The following is a 25,620-nucleotide window of genomic DNA, read 5'->3' on the forward strand; positions in this document are numbered from 1 at the left end:
GAGGAAAACTTCTTCAAGGCAGGCATCCTTGCAAGAGGATCCGCTGTAGGGTTAAAATCAACGAGGTAAAAACAAGGACTGCAGATGCTGGAGACCAGATTCTAGAATCACACAACTCCACGTTGTAGTCCAACAGGCTTCTTTGGAAGCAGTAACTTTTGGAGTGCTGCCTCATCATCAGGTGGTTGTGGAGGATAAGATCCTGAGACACAATTTAGAGCAAAACATTCCAGCGTCCTGCCACTGAAATGGTATATTCAACAAACCTGGATTGTTAAGTCTTCCACCTTTTCAAATAGGTTGCAGGTCTCATTACAATGTGAATCCCAGAACTTCTTGTTGTCACCTTCTCGAGATAACAAGGTTTGATAGCAAAAGCTCACATCTCAGCTCAGACAATGCATTAAAGGTGTGAGGTCAGAGTCGGCCTGTATCCCAATCTTGAGTCAGACTGGTTCTGTTTCCAAAGTCAAAGTTACAAGCTATTACATGTATTGACTGCCTGCACACACCACACCTCCCCTGTACCCCCCCTCACTGTCTTCACTATTGGCCAGCACCAAGTTGTCCCTTTGTAATTGGATCCTTGGTACATCCATAACCCGGAGGAAGTATTGCCTCACTCAGCAATTTTAACCCATACCCTGTCTCCAAGTAAGTGTCTCCCTGCTCATTTGCCAGGAAGGGTCAATGTAGAGTCAACCAGACTGCTGTGAGTCTGGAGTCAGGTGTAAGCCAGACCGGGTAAAGGATGCAGCTGGAACGACTGAGTGAATCCTTTCCCACAATGGCGGTTCCCTTCCCGAACAAGGGAGAGGGGGAAATCAGATGGGGGCTTTCTACCCCCCCCCCCCGCCCCCCCCGACCTCCCCCTCCCTGAAACGGTCTCACCGTTAGATTCCGAACTCCACATTTCTGACCGAATACCGATTCTGACATCTATCGTGGCGGGATTTGAACCCGGGAGTCCCCGGAAACAGGTCGACAGTCCAACTGATATTGGCACTCGGCCATCACTCCTTCAATCCCCCTGCGATGGCACGTGAACTCGCTGGTGCCTCTGCAGGTGGGAGGAGCGGGTGAAGCCCTTCCCACACTGAGAGCAGGTGAATGGTCTCTCCCCGGTGTGGATCCGATGGTGGGTCAGCAGGGAGGAGACCTGGGTAAAGGCCTTCCCACACTCGGGGCAGCTGAAGGGTCTCTCCTCCGTGTGGACGCGTAGGTGGGTCAGCAGGTTGGAGGAGCTGGTGAAGCCCTTCCCACACTGAGAGCAGGTGAACGGCCTCTCCCCCGTGTGGACCCACTGGTGTCTCAGCAGGGAGGAGACCTGGGTAAAGGCCTTCCCACACTTGGGGCAGCTGAAGGGTCTCTCCCCCGTGTGGACACGCTGGTGGGTCAGCAGGTTGGAGGAACTGCTGAAGGCCTTCCCACACTTGGGGCAGCTGAAGGGTCTCTCCCCCGTGTGGATACGCTGGTGGGTCAGCAGGTTGGAGGAACTGCTGAAGGCCTTCCCGCACTTGGGGCAGCTGAAGGGTCTCTCCCCCGTGTGGATACGCTGGTGGTTCCGCAGGTTGGAGGAGTAGGTGAAGCCCTTCCCGCACAGAGAGCAGGTGAACGGCCTCTCCCCCGTGTGGACCCGCTGGTGGGTCAGCAGGTTGCAGGAATTGCTGAAGCCCTTCCCGCACTCGGGGCAGCTGAAGGGCCTCTCCCCCGTGTGGACACGCTGGTGGGTCAGCAGGGAGGAGGAATCGCTGAAGGCCTTCCCGCACTGAGAGCAGGTGAATGGCTTCTCCCCCGTGTGGATCCGCTGGTGGGTCATCAGGTGGGAGGATGTGCCGAAGGCCTTCCCGCACTCGGGACAGCGGAAGGGCCTCTCCCCCGTGTGGATCCGCTGGTGGGCCTGCAGGTTAGAGGAATGTCTGAAGGCCTTTCCGCAGACAGGGCAGAGGAATGGCTTCTCCTTGGTGTGACTGCGCCGATGAGTCTCCAGGGCAGACGGGAAATGGTAGCCTTTCCCACAGTCACCACACTTCCACGGTTTCTCCACAGGGCGGGATTCCTCTGGTTTCTCCATGGCCACAGCTTCAGCTGCACACAAACACGTGTACAGCCCCTCCCTGCCTTGAAGTCCCCTTCCCAGGCTGTATAACTGTTTCAGGCTCCACACACAGTGCGCTGCAACTGTGGGATGTCTCGTCCAGTCCCACTGATGCTGAAAACATCCTCAAACAGGAACCAAAAAGTGTAGATCCCTCTCACAGAAATCACAGTCAAAAATCGTTGCGGTCCCGATGGATTCAGAGACTGTCAGACATTGACATCAAAGTGAGGACTGCAGACGCTGGAGAGTCAGTCAAAAAATGTGGCGCTGGAAAAGCACAGCAGGTCAGGCAGCATCCGAGGAACAGGAGAGTCAATGTTTCGGGAATAAGCCCTTCATCCGTTGATTTTGAAACTTCAAGTCGTCAGATTTTCATATACTCTGCAAAAAGAGATTACAAAAGTCATCACTATCAGTACAGGGTAGAAATTCAGAACAAGCAATTCTACTTTCTGTGGAATATTCTTTTCCTGTTCCACAAAATTGAAAGCACCATCCCACTCTCCCTTCCCCTCTGTTCTCACTCCGCTCTAACTAATTCCCCTGAAGGTGCTGATTCAGGATCTTACAGGGGCAGAAAAAGCAAAAACATCAAGACTGACATCTCTCTGAATTTTGGATACCTCCACCTGAAAGTTAATATCTTTCACAACACTGGGATCCTGCTGAGAGTGAGCAGGTCTGATTTTGGGAAGCAATAAAAAAAGTGTCAATTCAGGGTGAACCTGCAATGCAGCTTCTTGAGGAAGTACCAGACACAAAATGGTTAATGACCCCGGGAAGGTGGGAGCAAAATGAGACATCAAGCCATAAACACCGACACACTTCAGTCAAACCCTTCTGCTCCCAGTCAGGGCAAAACATGCTCTGAAAGTCCAGCCTTCACAACCACACTTCTGCTTTCACTGAAGACAATTAGAGTCACACAGCACGGAAACAGACCCTTTGGTCCAACCTGCCCAGATATCCTAAATTAATCTAGTCACGTTTGCCATCACTTGGCCCCTATATGAGCCGGGAGCTGGCAGATGGGACTAAATTGGGTTGGCTCTCTTGTCAGCAAGGACGGAGTTGGACCGAAGGGTCTGTTTCTGTGCTGTACATCTCTATGACTCCAGTCACATTTGCCATCACTTGGCCCTGACCCATCATATTCATATGTCCATCCAGGAGCCTTTTAACTTGTCATCGTACCAGCACCCCCACCACTTCGTCTGGCAGCTCACTCCATCGCTCAAGCGACTCCACGTTGAAAGCGTCTGGTCTGGTGCACCAGATGACATCAGGATAATCTCAGATCATTTTCAGATCGCATTGATATTCAGTCAGTGACTTTCCCGATCAGGATGTTGTCCGTGATCAAACAGGTCAGTGGGTAGGCGATCCCCCACCTCTTAGTTCAAGTATCTCTACGAGAACTCCCTTGCTGGAGGGTCCCTTGGAGACACTTCAACTGGACTTCATTGAGTTGGAGAAATGAGTTGAGTTGCTATAAATATGTTTTGCTTATTGCTGATGTCTTTTCAAAGTGGATTGAAGTCTCCCCTCCTCCTAACACTACTGCTGAGAGTGTGGTGAAGGTTTTGTTTAAGGAAATAATTCCCCGCTTCAGTATACCTGCGTGCATTAGCTCAGACAATGGACCACACTTTGCATGTAATATTAACGGAGAACTCTGTTCCCAGCTTTGTATTTGTTGGCAACTGCACGGTGCTTATCATCCTCAGGCAGCCGGCCTTGTTGAATTTTTTAACCAGACGCAAGACTAAACTTGCCAAATTAATGGCAGAGTCTGGCCTCTCCTGGTTATGCTAATCCCTGTGGCCTTATTCCAGATGCGATCCATGCCTGTGGGCAAGACACGACTGTCTCCTACTGAGAGTCTCTCTGTTCACCCCCTCCGTACCCCTTGGAACAATTCGGCTCCCTTCTCAGTCCACGTCCACCACATGACCAAAACAATGATTGGTTATGTTCTTACTCTAACTAGTGTTATGCGTGCCTTTCACTCTCAGGAGCGTACGACCTACAGCGATGTTCCCTCCCTTTCAGCCTCGTCACGGGTAGACCCTGGTTCATTGGTGCTCGTCAAGAACTGGACTGGCAAAGGTCTCCACCCTCGTTGGGATGCCCCTTCCAGGTTCTACTACCCACCCCTACGGCGGTCACAGTCGCTGGGCGCTCAGCTTGGGTCCAACGGCACCATTGTAAATTGATTGACCGCACCAATCAAAAGGGGGAAAGACGAGGAGAGAATTCTGGAATCCCAACAAAAGGAGTGGACCCTGTCCATTTGGGTTTTTGAATCTTGCTGTTGTTCTAATGTTAATCTTATTACAGATACTTGAACTAAGAGGAGGGACATGTGGGGGATCACTTATCTCCTCACCTCTCTGATCACGTACAACATCCTGATGGGGAAAGCCACTAAGTATGGATGGGACCGGGAATGATCAGAGGTTATCACCACCCATACTGAGGAGATGTCGTCCAGTGCACCGGACCAGACCCCTTTGACGTGTGGAACGTGATGAAGATTGATTATTGTAATGGACTCTTCCATCAGAAAGACCAGATGGTCCATCTGGACAGTAGAAATCAGGGGGAGTTACCATGGCGTTACCGAACCTGTCTTTTTGATCTTATCTGCAGACGCAAGCCTAGTGAGGATAAAAATGTTCAACCCCGTCATTATGGTAAATATTTTAAGGACGCCCAGGAACACCATCCCTTTTTGTAGGACGGGCCGACTCGAGAAAAGGGAAGCCTGATAGGGGAAACTCCTCAATCCACAAGGAACTTATTTATACAGGCCCACAGAACGCTCTTCACCCCAGAGGCAGTAGTATGTTACTCCTCTCTAGCGGGAGATGACTTACTTGCCCCGTCCCCAGACTTCCTACTGCCGATCCTGTGAAGAGAAATATCACTTTCCAATACCTCCGGTCTGTGTATACAAACCGCTGGTGTAACACTGCCTGGGGTACAGCAGGCCTGATGTGGCACATGGACCTGGAACGGAACCCTTCCCTTGTGCATTTATAGGCCTTTTCTCTTTTCAGAACCAGATACTGTCACCAAGACCATGTACAATAGAGCGAAGGGAGAGCCCAATGGGAACAGCATTCTGAGGACCATTGTCTCCCATACACTGCGAGTGCTCGAGTCATTTGGCCCATTTTATTACAGCGCTCAAGCGACTCCCCTTGCAAAACGTTGACCCTATACTCCTGTAGATCTGACCAGACCCCCTGCTGTAACATTTCAGTAACCTATTTTGATAAACTCTCCCTAATATACACCAAACCAGACTATTATTTCTTCAGCTAAGGGAAAGCTACCAATTTCCTTGTCCTGGATGGCAAAGATGTCCCTCATAAGGTCAGTATCGGAGCCCTTGTTCCCACAACAGTACCTTGTCCAGGCCAGTGGACAAGTCGATGGAACCTCCATCTGAGGAGGATGCAGCGGTTGGTCTCAGCCAACCTTGCTCCAACTGGAAGGATCCCAAGGGACTGGGTGACAATACAGGACACCCGATAGGCTGGGGAATCCAGAGTACCCTGAGGTTGGAAGGATCGGCAGGGTTGACAAGTCAACAGAACCGCAGTTCCCTCTTTTGCGGCCTGACCATTTGAGGAAATAAGAGTAAAGAGGCTCTGGAACAGAGAAAACTGGGATTATCAGACCTGTGTCTTTACTCTGTGCAGAATCGATATGCCTTAGACTATATACTCGCCTGGGAGGGTGAGGTCTGCACCATTGTCCAAGATAAACGCACTATGGGTATTCCTGATCTCACTGGCAATATTACTAAGATACAAGAAGAGATTCAGGTATTCCATGACAGAATGACTGAAGGGACCAGTTGGGGAAACTGCAGATCGGGCCGATGGTACAATTGGCTTATCAATTTAGCTATGTCTGTTTGTCGGTATTGGTATTGTTAGGTATTTAATTGCTAGGCTTATGAGGGCCCTTAGTGATATAGATTTGCCCCAGAAGATGTTCCTTTCGCGATCTGATGGCTCATCCACACGTGTCGATGGCGATGATAAATATGACCAGATGAACTGCGAAGATGGTGGTGCCTCTCTACAGGATGTTGATGGCTGGACCACCTTGAAGGGCATTCGTTTGGACTAGCCTTCTCTTTCAGTGATCGCGGTGCAATCAAAGGGAGGAATGAGGGTGTGGGCATCTGGGTGATGAAGTCTATAGCCTTAAAACTTGTCTTTAAACATTCAGACTAAAATGTAATGCTGAATTATTAAATACATTTACTGCACTAGAAAATAAACAGGCAGGAAGGCTCAGAATGAGGAGAGAACTTAAAGATAGGAACACCTGGGCTCACCAAGTGATAACAGGATGCTGTCAGGCAATTAAGAACGTTTGCCTCAGCATCGGTGAATCTGTGAACAGGACACCAAGTGATAACATTCATAGCTGTTCCCTTGTGAAATTAATGATAGTCTTTGAATCTGACCCTGAAACAAGACTGGGTACTATCCATAGCTTTGTAATTAATGGTTGGATCTTGTCCATTATAATGGATTCTTACTACCCCTTGCAAGCAGTGCATTCACAAAATAAATCTTTGCTGTCTTCAGCGTTCAAAAGGACGAGAGAGAGAGAGAGAGAGATGAATCCCGTAGAGAATTAACTCTTCGTGCTTATCTGCTATGGATTGAATTGAATTGCATTTTGGGGCTTTATGATGAGAGATTTTTATTCCAGGCTTCCAAAGAGTATGATTTCCAGGACAAACCAAGAGTGAGGCGTTACAGGTCTGAGTTCTCAAAGGATTCCCTGGGCCACCTCAAATCTCCACTTTAACATGGGAGGTAGGACAAAATAGCTTCTGCTTGGCTAACTCGGTGGGACTGAGTCAGGCAGATACGACTCAGAACAAACAAGAATCCACAGACAGATGTAAATCCAGTGAAAAAAATTGCAAATGCAGAAGTAACAAATCTGAACCTAACCATCAATCGCAGAAGTAACATTTAATCCTAACCACCAGACAGGACAAATACGATCCCAAGAACAGGTTGTCTACAAGAAATTATGATAGATTAGATTAGATTCCCTACAGTTTGGAAACAGGCCCTTCGGCCCAACCAGTCCACACTGACCCTCTGAAGAGTAACCGACCCAGGACCATTTTCCCTCTGACTAATGCACCTAACACTGTGGGCAATTTAGCATGGCCAATCCACCTGACCTGCACATCTTTGGACTCTGGGAGGAAACTGGAGCACCCGGAGGAAACCCACGCAGACACAGGGAGAATATGCAAACTCCACACAGACGGTCACCCAAGGCTGGAATCGAACCTGGGACCCTGGTGCTGTGAGGCAGCAGTAGCTAACCACTGAGCCACCGTGCCACCCTAGGCTAAGTCAAAAATGCACGAGGACCTTGCGGGATCTGATTGGTTGTTACTATGTGATCATGCTCAATGTCTGAGTCTAAACAATGTACATAAGTTCTATCCAAACTCTGTAAAAGTCGGCGGATTCTTTTGGCACTCTAGGAGTACTCATCGGTGGCCCAGTGGTTAGCACTGCTGCCTCACAACACCAGGGTCCCAGGTTCGATTCCAGCCTCGGGGGGCTAGCTGTGTGGAGTTTGCACATTCTCCCCGTGTCTGCGTGGGTTTCCTCCCACAATCCAAAGATGTGCAGGTTTGGTGAATTGGCCATGCTAAACTGCCCGTAATGTTAGGTGAATTAGTTAGACAGAGATGGGTCTGGGCGAGCTACTCTTCAGAGGGTCGGTGTGGACTGGTTGGGCCGAAGGGCCTGTTTCCACACTGTTGGGAATCTAATCTAATCCTTCTGGGCTGATCAGAGTCTACCGACCCGGCCGTATCAAAAAATAAACTATTGCTTGTATGATTGACAAAGAGTCATTTCCAGGTGTGCTTATTGACCAATCCCAGAAATCCAAAGATCCGGACAGCAGTCCAGATCAGAACAACCAGACAGGAAATGGTTAATGTCCCCAGGATGTGGGGAGCAAAATAAGACACCAAGGCGTTAACACCAACACCAGGGAGAACCTGAACATACAGACGTGACAAACATTAGTGGCAAGACAGAATCACAGATGTACAGCACAGAAACAGTCCCTTCAGTCCATGCTGACCAGATATCCTAAATCAATCTAGTCCCATTTGCCAGCACTTGACCCATGTCCCTCTAAATGCTTCCCAACATTTACACACACCACCCTCTGTACATAGGAGTTGCTCCTTAGGTTTCTTTTAAATCTCACCCTAAACCTATGAGCAACCCCAGATCAAAGATCTTGTCTGTTTACCCTCGCCATGTCCCACATTATTTATACAAGGTTGTAGGGTCACCCCTGTGGGAAAAAGGTAAAGCGGTGTTACTTCTGCAACCATAATTGCTTCTGCAAAGTAAATGAACTAACATCAGGGTATAATTGTTTCAGCCAACAGTGGAGTTAACAAGAATGAAAGCTATGTGAAGGAAATATATAATTGCTTTTGTATTAGCTAAAATGTGCATACATGAGATGTGTCTGCAAACAATGTTACAGACAAACAGATAAAGGTGCTGTGAGGGGAGGGGGTGTAGATTAAGCTAGATGTGCTCGTACAAACAGTTATAACCATCTGTTTCCTGCTTCTGCAAAAACAAAAAAACACAATCAAGGAGGTCAGAGAGCTCAGTGTCGGCGAAAAATGGGAGGAAATATTGCTTTCGCAAACAAGGAAGCAGCTGGCAGTGAAAGAGGATATACGCTAACACTTTGTTCACACACAAGGCCGGATAAGGCAAGAAATAGACAAGAGGAATGGGCGCCACCGGGAAAGAATGGAGGGACAAACCGATCTTTCACGGGTCAGTTTGGAACATCAGGGCGAGGAGGGAGGGGGAATGTGAATGAGGGAAAGAAGCTGAATGTGCTGGAGCCAAAGTGGAGGAAGAACAGAGGATGCAAAACCAGCGTGAAGCTGCAATGAGGAATATTGCATGTGCTGTACTTGTACCTGTTGCAGTTACTGGTGGGAATCGGGTGCATTTTAAACATCAAAACAGAAAAGATATCCAGCCCTCCCCCTTCCCAATCTCGATCCTTCAGTCCCTCCTCACCCGGGTAACTAAGACACATACCTGAGTTTGCGGAGTCTGCTCCCTCCCTGGATTCACTCCAGTTGCTCCAAGTGACCAATTTCCCCTCCTCCCATCTCTGTCTCCCTCCCAGGATGAAGAGTCGCCCAGAGGGAGGGAGATTCACTTTGAAACGGACAGGGCCACTTCCGCGTTGTGACGTCACAAAGGAACTAGGGGCGGGGCGAGGAAACGTGACGGTGCAGGAGGCGGGGCGAGTCCTTCAGCGGGCCGCCGCACCGCGCATGCGCGGCCCCTGCAGCAGACGGGGAGGACAACTCACTTTCCAAACCCCCTCCCTTCAGAGAATCCCCACAGTGTGGAAGCAGGTCACTCGGCCTCACCGACCCTCCCAAGGGTCACCCACCCACACCCATTCCCCCACATTGAACCCTGAGCAATTGTTAGAAACGAAAATCGCTTCCTAATAATCGCTCGAGACAAATTCAGGAAAACAAAGGTTTATTTCCAAGTCTGCAGAGTTGGGCACCCTTCTGAGAAAAAGGCGCCCCGAGGCTTACAAAGTTTCTCATTATATACAGCACAAGTCCCTCCCCTCCTTGGCTCTAACCAGCCACGAGGTTCACATTCTTAAACCGTCATTATTCTCCAATTTGCACCCTTATCACAAAGTCTGCAACAAATGTCTCCAGAGTTGTTGTTTTTTTACCCTGTAGTCTTATCAGTCAAAGACTTATTCTTCTCTGTCTGTGCTAGCGGTCTTATCAATCTGTAGCAGATGTCTCTCGAGTCGTTTTTCTATCCTGCAGTCTTATCAGTCAAGGACTCATTCTTCCCTGTCTGTGTTAATGGTTTCATCAATCAAGGACTTGTTTTTACTCTGCTCACAAAATGTCAGCATTTGCACAATTTAAGTTATCCTACTTTTGAGTATACAAAATGTTTTAGAAAAGAAGCAAAAGTCTTGTCTTTTATTATAGAGCAGCCTGTTGGTTCAGGCACATCTTAATTGTTTGAACCGAAATTGCCTCACAATTCCACCCTTTCTCTTTTTAAGATGTGCCTGACCAAGATAAGTGTGAGAGGTAATTTCGGTTCAAACTTTAAGATGTGCCTAGACCACAGACTGATCTATAATAAAAGACAAAACTTTTGCTTCTTTTCTAAAACATTTTGTATACTAAAAAGTAGAATAGTTTAAAATTGTGCATGCAGTTTGTGAGCAGAGTAAAAACAAACAGGCCCTTGATTGATGAAACCATAAACACAGGCAGGGAAGGATGAGTCCTTGACTGATAAAGACTGCAGGACAGGGAAACGACTCGAGAGACATCTGCTACAGATTGATAAGACCGCTAGCACAGACAGTCTTTGACTGATAAGACTACAGGGGGAGAAAGACAACACCTCTCGGAACATTGGAAACATTTATTGCAGACTTTGTGATAAGGATGCAAGTTGGAGAATAATGACGGTTTAAGAATGTGAACCTCATGGCTCGTTAAGAGCCAGGAAGGGGAGGGTCTGGAGACATTTGTTGCAGACTTTGTGATAAGGGTGCGAATTGGAGAATAATGATGTTTTTAAGAATGTGAACCTCATGGCTCATTAGAACCAAGGAGGGGAGGGACTTGTGCTGTATATAATGAGAAACTTTGTAAGCCTCAGCGCGCCTTTTACTCAGAAGGGTGCCCAACTCTGCAGACTTTCTAATAAAACTTTGTTTTCCTGAATTTGTCTAGAGCAATTATTAAGAAGCGATTTTCGTTTCTAAGTTTCATAGCAAAATGTGACATCTCAGCTCAGACAATGCAATAAAGGTGTGAGGTCAGAGTCTTCTGTGTCCCGATCTTGGGTCAGACTGATTGTATTTCCAAAGTGGAATTCACAAAATATTGCACGTATTGAGTGCCTGCAGATTTTGCATTTTTTGAGCAAATATAATTCTGCAGATACACATTCACTGGCATGGACTTCTATGTGTGCGTATGTGCATGAGGGAGAGAAAAAGTCTACATCAGTGCTGTCTATCTCTATGCGTATTTGATAACAGATGCTTTATTTCTAGTGATGTAAATCCAAGCTGCATACGAATAGTTAAATGTAAGCGAGAGAGAGAATTCCTCAAGTTGGGCATGAGGAGAAACCTGTGAGATCCCTCCTTCTGGTTTTCTTCCTCATAAACATACAGTAAACACAAACATGTGTTTATTTCTCATTGTGTTTCATTTTTCTTGTTTAATTCCCTGCGATGATGTGGGAGAATTATTAGATTTGGGTCAGCCATTTTGTCACATATTAAAGCCTGGAAACCATTTTGAATCTCAGCTTAGTGCCTGCTTGCTAAAGCTTGTGTTTCCCAGGCTCAGCGGAGACGGTTGGCCTTGCAGCTTTACTGCTTCCTGATAAACAAATTCTTTCCTGACATGGGACTTTATTTCCATCCCCCACAGTTGGCGAGTCAGGCAGGAGATACCCTGGTCCTCTCAGGTCACCGGCCGATATCCTTTGAGAGATGAAATATAGAGGGTGGTTGCTGCTTTTGTTGTGTCCAAAATAAAGAGGAAAGCTGGCCAGGGACAAAAATGCTGTTAGAAATGTTGATACAATTCTCCCTACTCAGCCACAAGATACTAGTGAGAGAACTCAACAGGGTCCTAGCGTCTGGACGTAATGTTGCTGAGAGCACTTGTGCTTTACAAAGTTAGTAATAATGAATTTGCTTGCCCCAGGGCTTTGAGAGGTGAAACCCTATTTGATAAGCCCTAGACCCACACTGAGGTCCGTGCCATCCTTCAAGATGCCCCCGATCTGTTCGAGTGCCCAATATTAGTTTTAATTGGTGAGTAGAAATCTGCAGTAAGTATAATCGCTCGCTTCAGGATGTCCTGACTTGAATGAATTCGACATACAGGACACATTGGGGCAACTATGAAAGACTCCGTTGTACTTCCCCCGAGTTGTGGACTCATGCAGAGACATGAACAACTTGCTTTGGAAATAGTGTTCAACTTACAAATGGAACAGCTGAGAGGGATTTAGAGTTTGCACACTTGGCTAAGCAGCAATGTGTCAGGATTTATGAGGCTCAACTCCCTAACTTGGGCTGTTCTGGAATGTGAGTGCCTCATTACCCTTGGAAGGAAGGAATAATCAAAGCTGACAAACTGAGACATGTAGAAAGTTGAAGAGTGTTACACAGAGAGAGAGAGAGAGGGAGAGAGAGAGGTGCAGGCAGAGAGAGTGTGTTTGTTAACCACCTCCTTGCCTGGTCAGCCTTTTTCCCTGTCGACAACTTGCTTTTATAGAATCACCTCACGTACATTGTTATGAATATTGTCTAATAAGAGTAGATGTATTTAGTAGATGAATCAAAACCATCCCAATGGCTGAAACAGCGGACACTCTCGTGTTGGACAAGTGGGAAATAATTGCATCAGTGAACCAAAACTCTTCAGAGTTTACATTCACGGGAAGGCCAAGCCTCAGCATTAGGACCGGGGCATATTGGGGCTGAGATGGAAAGGCCCGTTCCTAGTCCCTGCTGGGGTTCCCCGGTCAGCAGTCAAGGTCATGGGGAGGCCGCATGGACACACACAACACAATGCAAACTCCAGGTGTGGTCTCACCAGGACCCTGTAGAGCTGCAGAAGCACCTCTTTGCTTCTATACTCAATTCCTCTTATTATGAAGGCCAGCATGCTATTAGCTTTCTTCACTACCTGCTGTACCTGCATGCTTGCCTTCATTGACTGGTGTACAAGAACACCCAGATCTCTCTGTACTGCCCCTTTACCTAAATTGATTCCATTGAGGTAGTAATCTGCCTTCATGTTCTTGCCACCAAAGTGGATAACCATACATTTATCCACATTAAACTGCATCTGCCATGCATCTACCCACTCACCTAACTTGTCCAGGTCACCCTGTAATCTCCTAACATCCTCATCACATTTCACCCTGTCACCTAGATTTGTATCATCAGCAAATTTGCTAATGTTATTGCTGATACCATCTTCTATATCATTTACATATATTGTAAAAAGCTGCGGTCCCAGCACGGATCCCTGCGGTACCCCACTGGTCACTACCTGCCATTCTGAAATAGAGCCGTTTATCACTACCCTTTGTTTCCTATCAGCCAACCAATTTTCAATCCAATCTAGGACTTTGCCCCCAATACCATGCGCCCTAATTTTACTCACTAATCTCCTGTGTGGGACTTTATCAAAAGCTTTCTGAAAGTCCAGGTACACTACATCTACTGGATCTCCCTCGTCCATCTTCAGAGTTACATCCTCAAAAAATTCAAAAAGATTAGTCAAGCATGATTTCCCCTCAATAAATCCATGCTGACTCTGTCCTATCCTGTTACTGCTATCCAGATGTGTTGTAATTTCATCCTTTATAATAGACTCCAGCATCTTTCCCACCACTGAGGTCAGACTAACTGGTGTATAATTTCCTGCTTTCTCTCTCCCTCCTTTCTTAAAAAGTGGTATAACATTAGCCGCCCTCCAATCCTCAGGAACCGACCCCGATGAGGAGACTGCCAGGTATTGTTTCCCTCGGGTGGGTGGTTCAAGATTAGGCAGCAAATTTGAAGGTGAGAGGAGAAAGATTTCAAAAAGGCAGGAGGGGCACCTTTTTTTCAACACAGAGAGTGGTTTGTGTGTGGAATAAATGTCCAAAGGAAGTGGTGGATGCAGGTACAGTAACAATATTTAAAAGACATTTGGATAAGTATATGAATAGGAAAGGTTCAGAGGGAATTGGGCCAAACACAGGCAGGTGGGACTAGTTTAGTTTGTGAATATAGTCAGCATGGACTAGTTGGGCTGAAGGGTCTGTTTCGGTGCTGTATGACCCAGTAACTGTTCTGTACTGGTCTTAAAATCATTTTCTTGCCTTCCCCCATAAACATCCACTTCATGGTTGTTCTAAAATCAGATGAGCTCAGCCTCGAATATATTCAATGATCCCCTAACTGCAGAGAGACATTCTCACTTCTGAGCTCAATTCCTCTTGCTAATATAACACTTGCCTTGCTGACTGCTTGCTGCACCTGTCTGACAACTGGCAGTGACTGGTGTAGGAGGACGCCGAGGCCCCTTGGTATGTCCACACATCATTCCTAATAAAGGGCTGGTGCCCGAAATGTCGACTCTGCCGCTCCTTGGATGCTACCTGACCTACTGTGCTTTTCCAGCACCACACTTTGACTCTGATCTCCACCATCTGCAGTCCTCACTTTCTCCACATCCCAATCCATCACCATTTAAACAATACACCTCCTTTCAGCTTTTATTTCTACAGAAAGGCTCTCACTTCACATTGTGGTACTGCATTTGCCATGTGTTTGCCAATGGTGGTCTTCTCTACATCGGGGAGACCGAGCATAAACTTGGGGAACGGTTCGCCGAGCATCGCAGCCGGGTCCACAGAGGCCGACCGGACCTCCCAGTCACCACCCATTTTAATCCCCCTCCCCCACTCCATTCCTGGCATGACCACCTTTGGCCTCCTCCGTTACCACACCACACCAAACCACAACCTGGAGGAACAACACCTCATCTCCCGCCTGTGCAGCCTACAGCTCGGAGGACTCAGGATTGGGTTCTCCAATTTCAAATAACCCTCACTTCCCATCCCCAACTCCCTCCCCAGCCCCGACCCCTCATTTCCAATCCTCCCTGCCTGTAGGACCGGGGCATATTGGGGCTGAGATGGAAAGGCCCGTTCCTAGTCCCTGCTGGGGTTCCCCGGTCAACAGTCAAGGTCATGGGGAGGCCGCATGGACACACACAACACAATGAAAACGAGCGCCACCTCCTGGAGGAACACCAGAAGACCCCCGTCAGAGACACATCTTCAGTCTTCATCGTGAATGGTTCAGCCTGATCATTCTGCCTTTCACTGCACTCTTCCTTATCTTTCTTTCACTGACTATGTTTGATTGAGACACAATGGATAACCTGGTGATCTGTAGTAAATGGGAATTACAGTGTCATACTTTTCTTTACAGGACATACCTTTATGCAGAAAAGGACAGCCGCTCGAGCTGCTGGGTTTGTGCCCATATTCCCATCCACTCCAAGGGAGGGATTCCCCCTGAGATCCATACCTTTTAATGAATCTGACCCTGCTGAATGGGGGGCTGTATCAGGGTCGCTCTGCTGCTGTCACAACTTTTCACATCCCCCCGGTTTCCTAAGTGGGTGAGCGCCCCAAACTCTGACGGGGATAATACCCACCTCCGCTGGCAATCAGTGGGATATACAATGGATACATTCAAGGGTTGGTTCCAGCCTCAATACTATCACTCCTGTCATGTTTGGGCACCCAGGGCGATGTGGGGAGGACAGGTCACAGGACCTCCTCTGCTCCTGGGCCTGGCCAAACTGGCCATAGACAGGTCCAGGCAGCAGGCCATGGAGGGGGTCGTTAGGGCGACTGCCTGCCCCTCCTCTGTGGGTATGTCAGAGCCGGGGTGTCTCTGGAGAAGGAGCACGCGGTGCCCACCAACACCTTTGGGCTGTTCAGAGAGAGGTGGGTACCACAGGGAATGGAGTGTATTATTTCCCCCTCCAACTCTATTTTGATTTGATCCCTGCCCTCCCCCTCACTGTTTGATCACGCAGCATTGCCCTCTGAGAAGGGCACTGCTCGTCACTGGCCACTCGGGTGTTTCCTTTCTTCCTGGTGTTGGAAGTGGAATAAAGATTTGTGCACTTATTGTCTTTCACTGTGTCTCACACCTACACACGTCTCATGGGTGCGGGGGAAATATAAGCACTCCTGCAGCAAGGTGGTAGGGTGGGGGGGTAGAGAAGAGAAAAAAAATACAACCCTGCCCGAACACCCCCCTCCCTGTTCCTCACCAATCTCACTGCCATGACTCCACATCTAGGAAGTACTTGCATCAAGAGCAAGCATCCCTCAGGATGGCAGGCTGGTTTCAGTAAGTGTCTGCACTCCCTACTCCTTACTTCAACTGCTTACCAGCCCACTGCAGACAGGAGCATACTTAACCTCAGGGGTCCTGACAAGACCGCCATCAATTCCTCACTTCCCACCTTTTGGATTGGAACCCAATGCAATCATTTGTTGCCCTCCAACGGCACTGATTTCATTTGTGGCCATACGGCTTACCCCTGGCTGCCTACCTCCTGGACTGGCAGCTGGTATTTAGGTTATGTTGTCCCTTTCCTTTACCACTCCCACACTTTGCCTTTCGAGACTTCCAAACCGCAAATCAAGAGAGCGCTCACAACTTTACAGCACCTTTTCTCTACCTTCCCCCCTCCCTATGCTACCCTCCACCTTGAGGGTGAAGGTTAGCGAATTGCTACCACTCTGGAAGAGATTGCCAATGCCACACCTTCAGCCTTTGACCTGCTCAGTGCAGGGATGGTCACTGTCTGCACCATTGCTCTCCAAAGTCACATGGCCCTCGACGCCCTGTTAGCTGAGAAAGGAGGCACTTGTGCCCTTATCGGCTCTGACTGCTGTATCTACATCCCCGACTCCAGTGACAACATTACTAACATTGCCGCCCACATTGGCGAGGCGGCCTCCTCCCTCCATGACACTACTCCCCGTTGGGACCTTTGGACATGGATGGGTGGTTGGCTTGGCTTTTGGGCTCCCGCTCTCTTCCAGGGCCTTGTGCTTCTCATTGCTGGTTTCGTTCTGCGAGCACTTAGCATTATTTTCCAGAAACAGTGCTGTGCCCATTTCAGCTGCCTTCTGATGCCGAATATCCCAGCATCTTCCCAACTTGTGCCGCTTCTCATTTCTGACATTTCCGCACCAATGGATGGTTTCACTGACACTCTCTCTCCTGATCCTGGTGACCTGGACTATGACGGTTACCTTGGCGACTCTAAACCCCCATCGCCAACAAACCCCACTGGGACTGCTACATCCCTCCTTTTGCCGGTTCCTCTGAACTGACCTCCTGATTTGGTGAAAGAAAAGGAAGGAAGGAATTGTGGGAGAATTATTATATTCTGGTCAGCCATTTAGTCACATATTAAAAACCTGGAAACCACTTTCAATCTCAGTTTAGTGCCTGCTTGCCAAACCTTATGTTTCCCAGGCTAAGATTGTGTTTCCCAGGCTCAATAGAGACAGTCGGACTTGCAGCTGTACTGCTACCTGATAAACAAATTCTTTCCTTGCGTGGGAATATCTTTCTCTTTGCAAGGACCTATTGTACACATCAGCTACTAACCAACACTGTCCAGACACTACGTGACTGGGCAAAGTGCCTCAGTTTGCTCAATTTCCTGCAATTAACAGTTTGCTAATTGTTAAATGATTGTAACCTATATAATCATACAACTCTCTGTTTCTCGTCGGAGTGACTTGTGACTATTAGGTCGACTTGGCTCTCCCCGTGAGCTCCGAATAGACAGTCAATAACCCAAGGTTTGTGTGTCATGATTACTTATCTAATACTTATTGGACTACTACGAGCAAGTCACCCACAGCATAATCCACTTCCATCCCCAACATGGATCAAGACACCATCCTTTTTTTCCAGACAAGTAAATGTATCAAGCTCAGGAAACAAAGCCGGTCAAACATTAACAGGCACAGATCTAGACCAACCTTTTCCAGAGTCTGTCCCTTCACCTCGATTGACTTTCTTTTTCCCCTCAGCTCCTACAAACCAACAGCTGAACCCAAGGATGAGAAAAGAAATGGGAAAGAGGGTGAGAAAAGAGAGTGCGGTCCTCCCAGATGTTAAACAGAGGAAGGAAGCTGCAACCTGGGATAAAGCTTAACCTTCATTCAGAGAGGAGCAGCAGCTTCAGAAGCTCATGGTCAAAACCATCCGCATTCAGACAATACAAGGGCTCTGATTGGCAGGAGGACCAGGCTCCTTCCGGTCCTTCAGGCTTTCCCAAAGGTTCGTCTCCCCGTCCATCAGAGCAATGAGGAGCGGGGCCCCCCAAATCGATTTCACACATGCGCACCATCAGCACTGCTCACGGCCGATAGAACGGTTTACTGATCGCATGGGATTGTGGGTGCTACATCCGCCATTAAAGAGATGAAATCAAGAGTCCCATATGTCTTTTTAATCGTCTTTTTTTGGATGTTGGCGACGTATACGTCAGGGACTAATCTTTAATCGATGTTAGATTGATACACTGAGTGAAACACAACAGGCATTCAACTCTAAACTCTATTTCCAATTTGGTGCCAGTGCAGCACTCTTTATCTGTCCTCACATCAGGACAGAATCAAAGCCCGACATCTGTTCCACCTTAACGTTGATATTGTTTAGTTTGCAGGTTCCAACCCTCCGTTTCAATCATTTATTAAAACTTACTCGTGGTACATGGGCTTCGCTGGCTGGCCAGCATTTAGTTCCCCTTGAGAAGGTGGTGGTGACCTTCTGTAGTCCACACGCTGTACGGTGACCCACAATGTCCTGAGGGAGAGAATTCCAGGATTTAGACCCAGCAACACTGAAGGAACAGCAATGTGTTTCCAAGTCAAGACGGTGAGTGGATTGGAGGGGGTACTTGCAAGAGGTTGTGTTCCCAAGCATCTGTTGCCTTGGTCCTTCTAGATGGAAGTGGTTGTTGGTTTGGAAGGTATTTTCTAAGTATCTTTGGTGAATTTCTGTGTTGCATCTTGTAGATCGTACACATTCCTGCTTCTGAACAGTGGGGCAGAGGGAATGGATGTATGTGGAGATGGTGCCAATCAAGCAGGCAACTTTGTCCTGGATGGTATCAAGCTTTTTGGATGCTGTTGAAGCTGCATCCATCCAAGCTGGTGGGAGAGTATTCCATTACACTGCTGACTTGTGATTTGTAGAAGATGGACAGGGTTTGGGGAGTCACAGTATGCCTGACCTGTTGCCTGCTCTTGTTGCCATTGTGTCTGTGATTAGTCTAGTTGAGTTTCTGGTCAATGGTAAACCCCAAGAACGTTGATAGTGGGGTGTTTAGTGACAGTAACACTGTTGAATATCACGGGGCAGTGGTCAGATTATCTCTTTTGGGGATGAGTCATTGTTTGTCATTGGCATGGCATACATGTTACTTGCCACTCCTGAGCCCATTGGATATTGTTAAGATCTTGTTGCATTTCAAACTGAACTGCTTCAGTTTGTGAGGAGTTGTGAATCGTGCCGAACATTGTGCAATTATTGGTGAATATCACCACCTCTGACCTTATGATGGAGGAAGGTCACTGATGAAGATGGTTGAACCTAAGAAGACACGACCCTATGAATTCCTGCAGAGACGTCCTGGAACTGAGATGACTGACCTCCAACAACCAAAGCCATCTCTCTATATGCCAAGTATACCTTAACACTTAAGATACACAATAATATTTCAAAACTAATTGAAGGAATACATATGAAACACCCCTCTTCTGAGAGCTTTCAGTGCAAGTTTTTTTCTGTTCCAGGAACAATCTGATAAGTGTTGACTGTCATTAACCCTTTTAATCTTGGCCACCCATAGCACCCCCTATCCATTCTCCACCGCCATTCAAGCGCCCTCTATCTATTATCCCCCACCCCGAGTGCCCCCTGTCCATTAACCATCCCAGGAACTGACCTCGTGAACCTACGCTGCACTTCCTCAATAGCCACAATGTCTTTCCTCAAATTTGGAGACCAGAACTGTACACAGTACTCCAGGTGTGGTCTCACCAGGGCCCTATACAGCTGCAGAAGCACCTCTTTGCTTCGATACTCAATTCCTCTTGTTATGAAGGCCAGCATGCTATTAGCCTTCGTCACTACCTGCTGTATCTGCATGCTTGCCTTCATTGACTCGTGAAAGTGAGGACTGCAGATGCTGGAGATCAGAGCTGAAAAATGTGTTGCTGAAAAAGCGCAGCAGGTCAGGCAGCATCCAAGGAGCAGGAGAATCGACGTTTTGGGAATAAGCCCTTCCTCAGGAATGAGGAAAGTGCGTCCAGCAGGCTAAGATAAAAGGTAGGGAGGAGGGACTTGGGGGAGGGGCGTTGGAAATGCGATAGGTGGAAGGAGGTCAAGGTGAGGGTGATAGGCCGGAGTGGGGTGGGGGCAGAGAGGTCAGGAAGAAGATTGCAGGTTAGGAAGGCGGTGCTGAGTTCGAGGGATTTGACTGAGACAAGGTGGGGCGAGGGGAAATGAGGAAACTGGAGAAATCTGAGTTCATCCCTTGTGGTTGGAGGGTTCCCAGGCGGAAGATGAGGCGCTCTTGCTCCAACCGTTGTGTTGCTATGGTCTGGCAATGGAGGAGTCCAAGGACCTGCATGTCCTTGGTGGAGTGGGAAGGGGAGTTGAAGTGTTGAGCTACAGGGTGGTTGGGTTGGTTGGTTGGTCCGGGTGTCCCAGAGGTGTTCTCTGAAACATTCCGCAAGTAGGCGGCCTGTCTCCCCAATATAGAGGAGGCCACATCGGGTGCAGCGGATGCAATAGATGATGTGTGTAGAGGTGCAGGTGAATTTGTGGCGGATATGGAAGTGTCCCTTGGGGCCTTCGAGGGAGGTAAGGGGGGAGGTGTGGGCGCAAGTTTTGCATTTCTTGCGGTTGCAGGGGAAGGTGCCGGGAGTGGAGGTTGGGTTGGTGGGAGGTGTGGACCTGACGAGGGAGTCACGGAGGGAGTGGTCTTTTCGAAACACTGATAGGGGAGGGGAGGGAAATATGTCCCTGGTGGTGGGGTCCGTTTGGAGGTGGCGGAAATGATGGCGGATGATACGTTGGACATAGAAGTTGGTGGGGTGGTAGGTGAGGACCAGTGGGGTTCTGTCCTGGTGGTGGTTGGAGGGGCGGGGCTCAAGGGGGGAGGAGCGGGAAGTGGAAGAGATGCGGTGGAGGGCATTGTCGACCATGTCTGGGGGGAAATTGCGGTCCTTGCAGAAGGAGGCCATCTGGGTTGTGCGGTGTTGGAACTGGTCCTCCTGGGAGCAGATGCAGTGGAGACGAACGAATTGGGAATATGGGATGGCATTTTTACAGGGGGCAGGGTGGGACGAGGTGTAGTCTAGGTAGCTGTGGGAGTCGGTCGGTTTATAGTAAATGTCCGTGTTGATTTGGTCACCAGAGATAGAAATGGAAAGGTCTAGGAAGGGGAAGACGGTCCAGGTGAATTTGAGGTCGGGGTGGAAGGTGTTGGTAAAGTGGATGAACTGTTCAACCTCCTCGTGGGAGCACGAGGCAGCGCCGATACAGTCATCGATGTAGAGGATGTAAAGGTGGGGGGTGGGGCCAGTGTAGCTGCGGAAGATGGACTGTTCCACATATCCTACGAAGAGGCAGGCATAGCTGGGGCCCATGCGGGTGCCCATGGCTACTCCTTTGGTTTGGAGGAAGTGGGAGGATTGGAAAGAGAAGTTGTTCAGAGTGAGGACCAGTTCAGTCGAAGGAGGGTGTCAGTGGAAGGGTACTGGTTGGTACGGCGGGAAAGGAAGAAGCAGAGGGCTTTGAGTCCTTCGTGATCGGGGATGGAGGTGTACAGGGACTGGATGTCCATGGTGAAGAAAGGGCATTGGGGACCGGGGAAGCGAAAATCATGGAGAAGGTGGAGGGCGTGGGTGGTGTCCCGAACGTAGGTGGGGAGTTCTCGGACTAAGGGGGACAGGACCGTGTCGAGGTATGCAGAGATGAGTTCGGTGGGGCAGGAGCAGGCTGAGACAATGGGTCGTCCCGGGGCAGTCAGGTTTGTGGGTTTTGGGCAGGAGGTAGAAACGGGCGGTGTGGGGTTGTGGGACTATGAGGTTGGAGGCGGTGGATGGGAGATCCCCCTGAGGTTATGGACGGTCTGGGGGGATGATGGTTCGGTGGTGGGAGGTGGGGTCATGGTCAAGGGGGCAGTAGGAGGAGGTGTCCTAAACATATGTAAATATGGCCCCGCCCATACGCTCCTTCCGTGACGTCACAACGTGGAAGTGACACTGAATGAATGAAAATCCCTCCGTCTGAGCAAATCCTGGGGCAGGAAAATCTGTTCACTTGGAGCAATGGGAGTGACTCCAGGGCGGGAGCAGACCCTGTCAGCTCAGGGATGGGAGTTAATACCAGGTGAGGAGGACAGAGATTGGGAGGAGTAGATATCTTTACCGGTTTCCTTTTCAAAATGCACCCAATTTCCACAAGTAAATGCAACAGGTATAAGTACAGCACATGCAGCTTCAAGCCGGCTGTGCATCCTCTGTTCTGCCTCTGCCTTGGCTGCAGCACTTTTGGCTTCCTTTCCCTTCTCCACTCTTCCCCCCTTTCCCCACCCACCCCCCCCCCCCCACAACCCCCCGGGTGTTGACACCTCAATGTTTTCCCTGGTTGTCTTTTGTGGGCTTTGAAAACTTTCCCACAATCGTCTGAGTACAGGATTTGGGAGATTATGTTGGAGCTGTCCGGGACATTGGTTAGGCCACATTTGGAATATTGTGTGGCAGTACTGGTCTCTCTGCTGCAGGAACAATGTTGTGAAACTTGAAAGGGTTCAGAAAAGATTGGCAAGGATGTTGTCAGGGTGTGAGCTGAACAGGCTGGGGCTGTTTTCTCTCGAGCACCAGAGGCTGAGGGGTGACCCTACAAACTTTTATAAAATCAGGAGGGGCATGGAGAGGGTAAAAAGACAAGGTGTTTCCCTGGAATGGGGGAGTCCAGAACTAGAGGGTAATAGTTTTAGGGTTGGGGGGAGATTTAAAAGGGCCCTAAGGCCCTTATATTCAGAGGGTGGTGCATGTAAGGAGTGAGCTGCCAGAGGAAGTGGCGGAGGCTGGTACAATTACAGCATTTAAAAGGCATCTCGCTGGGTATATGAAGAGAAAGGGTTTAGAGGGATATGGGCTAAGTGCTGTCAAATGGGACTAGTGATTTAGGATATCTGATCGACATGGATGAGTTGGACTGAAGGGACTATTTCTGTGCTGTATGGTCCTCACAATGCTGTTCTCATTGGGCTCTCCCTTAACTTTATTGCACATGGTCTTGGCGACAGTATCACATTCTGAAATGAGAAAAGACCTATAAATGCACAAGGGAAGGGTTCCATTCTGGGTGTGTACATGGAGATGGGTATAGTTACTTACGACGCAGAAGTTGTCCCCCAGCCAGTGGAACACAAGCCATCTTTGGACATGGGCAGGAGGTATAAGGCTCCTTTTGTCTTACGCGAGTGGGCGGGACAGGTCTCAAGTAGGCTGGCGGTGTTATGTGGAACATGAACAATTGCACACCCATAGCCAGTTCCATTAAAGCAATTCTCACACGACCCTGCAGTAGAGTGAAAAGATGTCAGCAAACAGGTAGGAGGAGGCTCATACAGTGTTGGAAAGCGATACTGTATTTCTCTGCGGAGGGTCGGCAGGAGGGAGTCTGACGAATACAATGGAATCGGGGACTGGGGACGGGGCAAGTCAGTCATATCCCGATCGAGAGGAGTAACATACTACTGCCTCTGGGGTGAAGAGCGTTCTGTGGGCCTGTATAAATAAGTTCCTTGTGGATTGAGGAGTTTCCCCTATCAGGCTTCCCTTTTCTCGATTCGGCCCGTCCTACAAAAAGGGATGGTGTTCCTGGGCGTCCTTAAAATATTTACCATAATGACGGGGTTGATCATTTTTATCCTCACTAGGCTTGCGTCTGCAGATAAAATCAAAAAGACAGGTTCGGTAACGCCATGGTAACTCCCCCTGATTTCTACTGTCCAGATGGACCATCTGGTCTTTCTGATGGAAGAGTCCATTACAATAATCAATCTTCATCACGTTCCACACGTCAAAGGCGTCTGGTCCGGTGCACTGGACGACATCTCCTCAGTATGGGTGGTGATAACCTCTGATCATTCCTGGTCCCATCCATACTTAGTGGCTTTCCCCATCAGGATGTTGTACGTGATCAGAAAGGTGAGGAGATAAGCGATCCCCCACATGTCCCTCCTCTTAGTTCAAGTATCTGTAATAAGATTAACATTAGAACAACAGCAAGATTCAAAAACCCAAATGGACAGGGTCCACTCCTTTTGTTCAGATTCCAGGATTCTTTCCTCGTCTTTCCCCCTTTTGATTGGTGCGGTCAATCAATTTACAATGGTGCAGTTGGACCCAAGCTGAGTGCCCAGCGACTGTGACCGCCGTAGGGGTGGGAAGTAGAACCTGGAAGGGGCATCCCAACGAGGTTGGAGACCTTTGCCAGTCCAGTTCTTGATGAGCACCAACAAACCAGGGTCTACCCGTGACGAGGCTGAAAGGGAGGGAACATCGCTGTAGGTCACACGCTCCTGGGAGTGAAAGGCACACATAACATTCATTAGAGCAAGAACATAACCAATCATTGCTTCGGTCACGTGGCGGACGTGGACTGAGAAGGGAGCCGAATCGTTCCAAGGGGTACGGAGGGGGTGACCAGAGAGACTCTCAGCTGGAGACAGTCGTGTCTTGCCCGCAGACATGGATCACATCTGGAATAAGGCCACAGGGATTAACATAACCAGGAGGGGCCAGACTCTGCCATTAATTTGGCAAGTTTAGTCGTGAGTCTGGTTAAAACATTCAACAAGGCCGGCCGCCTGAGGATGATAAGTACCATGCAGTTGCCGACAAATACAAAGCTGGGAACAGAGTTCTCCGTTAATATTACCTACAAATGTGACTGGAGTCATAGAGATGTACAGCACAGAAACAGACCCTTCGGTCCAACTCGTCCTTGCTGACAAGAGAGCCAACCCAATTTCGTCCCAGCTGTCAGCACCCGGCCCATATAGGGGCCAAGTGATGGCAAACGTGACTAGATTAATTTAGGATATCTGGGCAGGTTGGGCCAAAGGGTCTGTTTCCGTGCTGTGTGACTCTAATTGTCTTCAGTGAAAGCAGAAGTGTGGTTGTGAAGGCTGATCTTTCAGAGCATGTTTTGCCCTGACTGGGAGCAGAAGAGTTTGACTGAAGTGTGTCGGTGTTAATGCCTTGATGTCTCATTTTGCTCCACCTTCTTGGGGTCATTAACCATTTTGTGTCTGGTCCTTCCTCAAGAAGCTGCATTGCAGGTTCACCCTGAATTGACACACTTTTTTTATGCTTCCCAAAATCAGACCTGCTCACTCTCAGCAGGATCCCAGTGTTGTGAAAGATATTAACTTTCAGGTGGAGGTATCCAAAATTCAGAGAGATGTCAGTCTTGATGTTTTTGCTTTTTCTGCCCCTGTAAGATCCTGAATCAGCACCTTCAGGGGAATTAGTTAGAGTGGAGTGAGAACAGAGGTGAAGGGAGAGTGGGATGGTACATTCAGTTTTGTGGAACAACAAAAGAATATTCCACAGAAAGTAGAATTGCTTGTTCTGAATTTCTACCCTGCACTGATAGTGATGACTTTTGTAATCTCTTTTTGCAGAGTATTTGAAAATCTGAAGACTGAAGTTTCAAAATCAACGGATGAAGGGCTTATTCCCGAA

At 48.5% G+C, this 25,620-nt stretch overlaps 1 protein-coding gene across 2 annotated transcripts in view; it reads right to left on the bottom strand.

Moving 5' to 3' along the window:
• Positions 1 to 25,620, bottom strand: part of LOC140460832 (uncharacterized) — a 174,377-nt gene that overhangs the window by 116,059 nt on the left and 32,698 nt on the right. The window contains exons 3-4 of one of the 2 annotated variants that reach the window (XM_072555487.1): positions 15,075 to 15,083; positions 1,328 to 1,957 (exon numbers count right to left, since the gene is read on the bottom strand). In XM_072555487.1, coding sequence (XP_072411588.1) covers positions 1,328 to 1,957; positions 15,075 to 15,083 — 639 coding nt within the window. Of the gene's footprint in view, positions 1 to 863; positions 2,042 to 15,074; positions 15,084 to 25,620 lie in introns of those variants that run through there. The other variant, XM_072555488.1, reaches the window with a different exon arrangement.

This window comes from Chiloscyllium punctatum, chromosome 36 (assembly GCF_047496795.1).
Source record: "Chiloscyllium punctatum isolate Juve2018m chromosome 36, sChiPun1.3, whole genome shotgun sequence".
Lineage (NCBI taxonomy): Eukaryota > Metazoa > Chordata > Chondrichthyes > Orectolobiformes > Hemiscylliidae > Chiloscyllium > Chiloscyllium punctatum.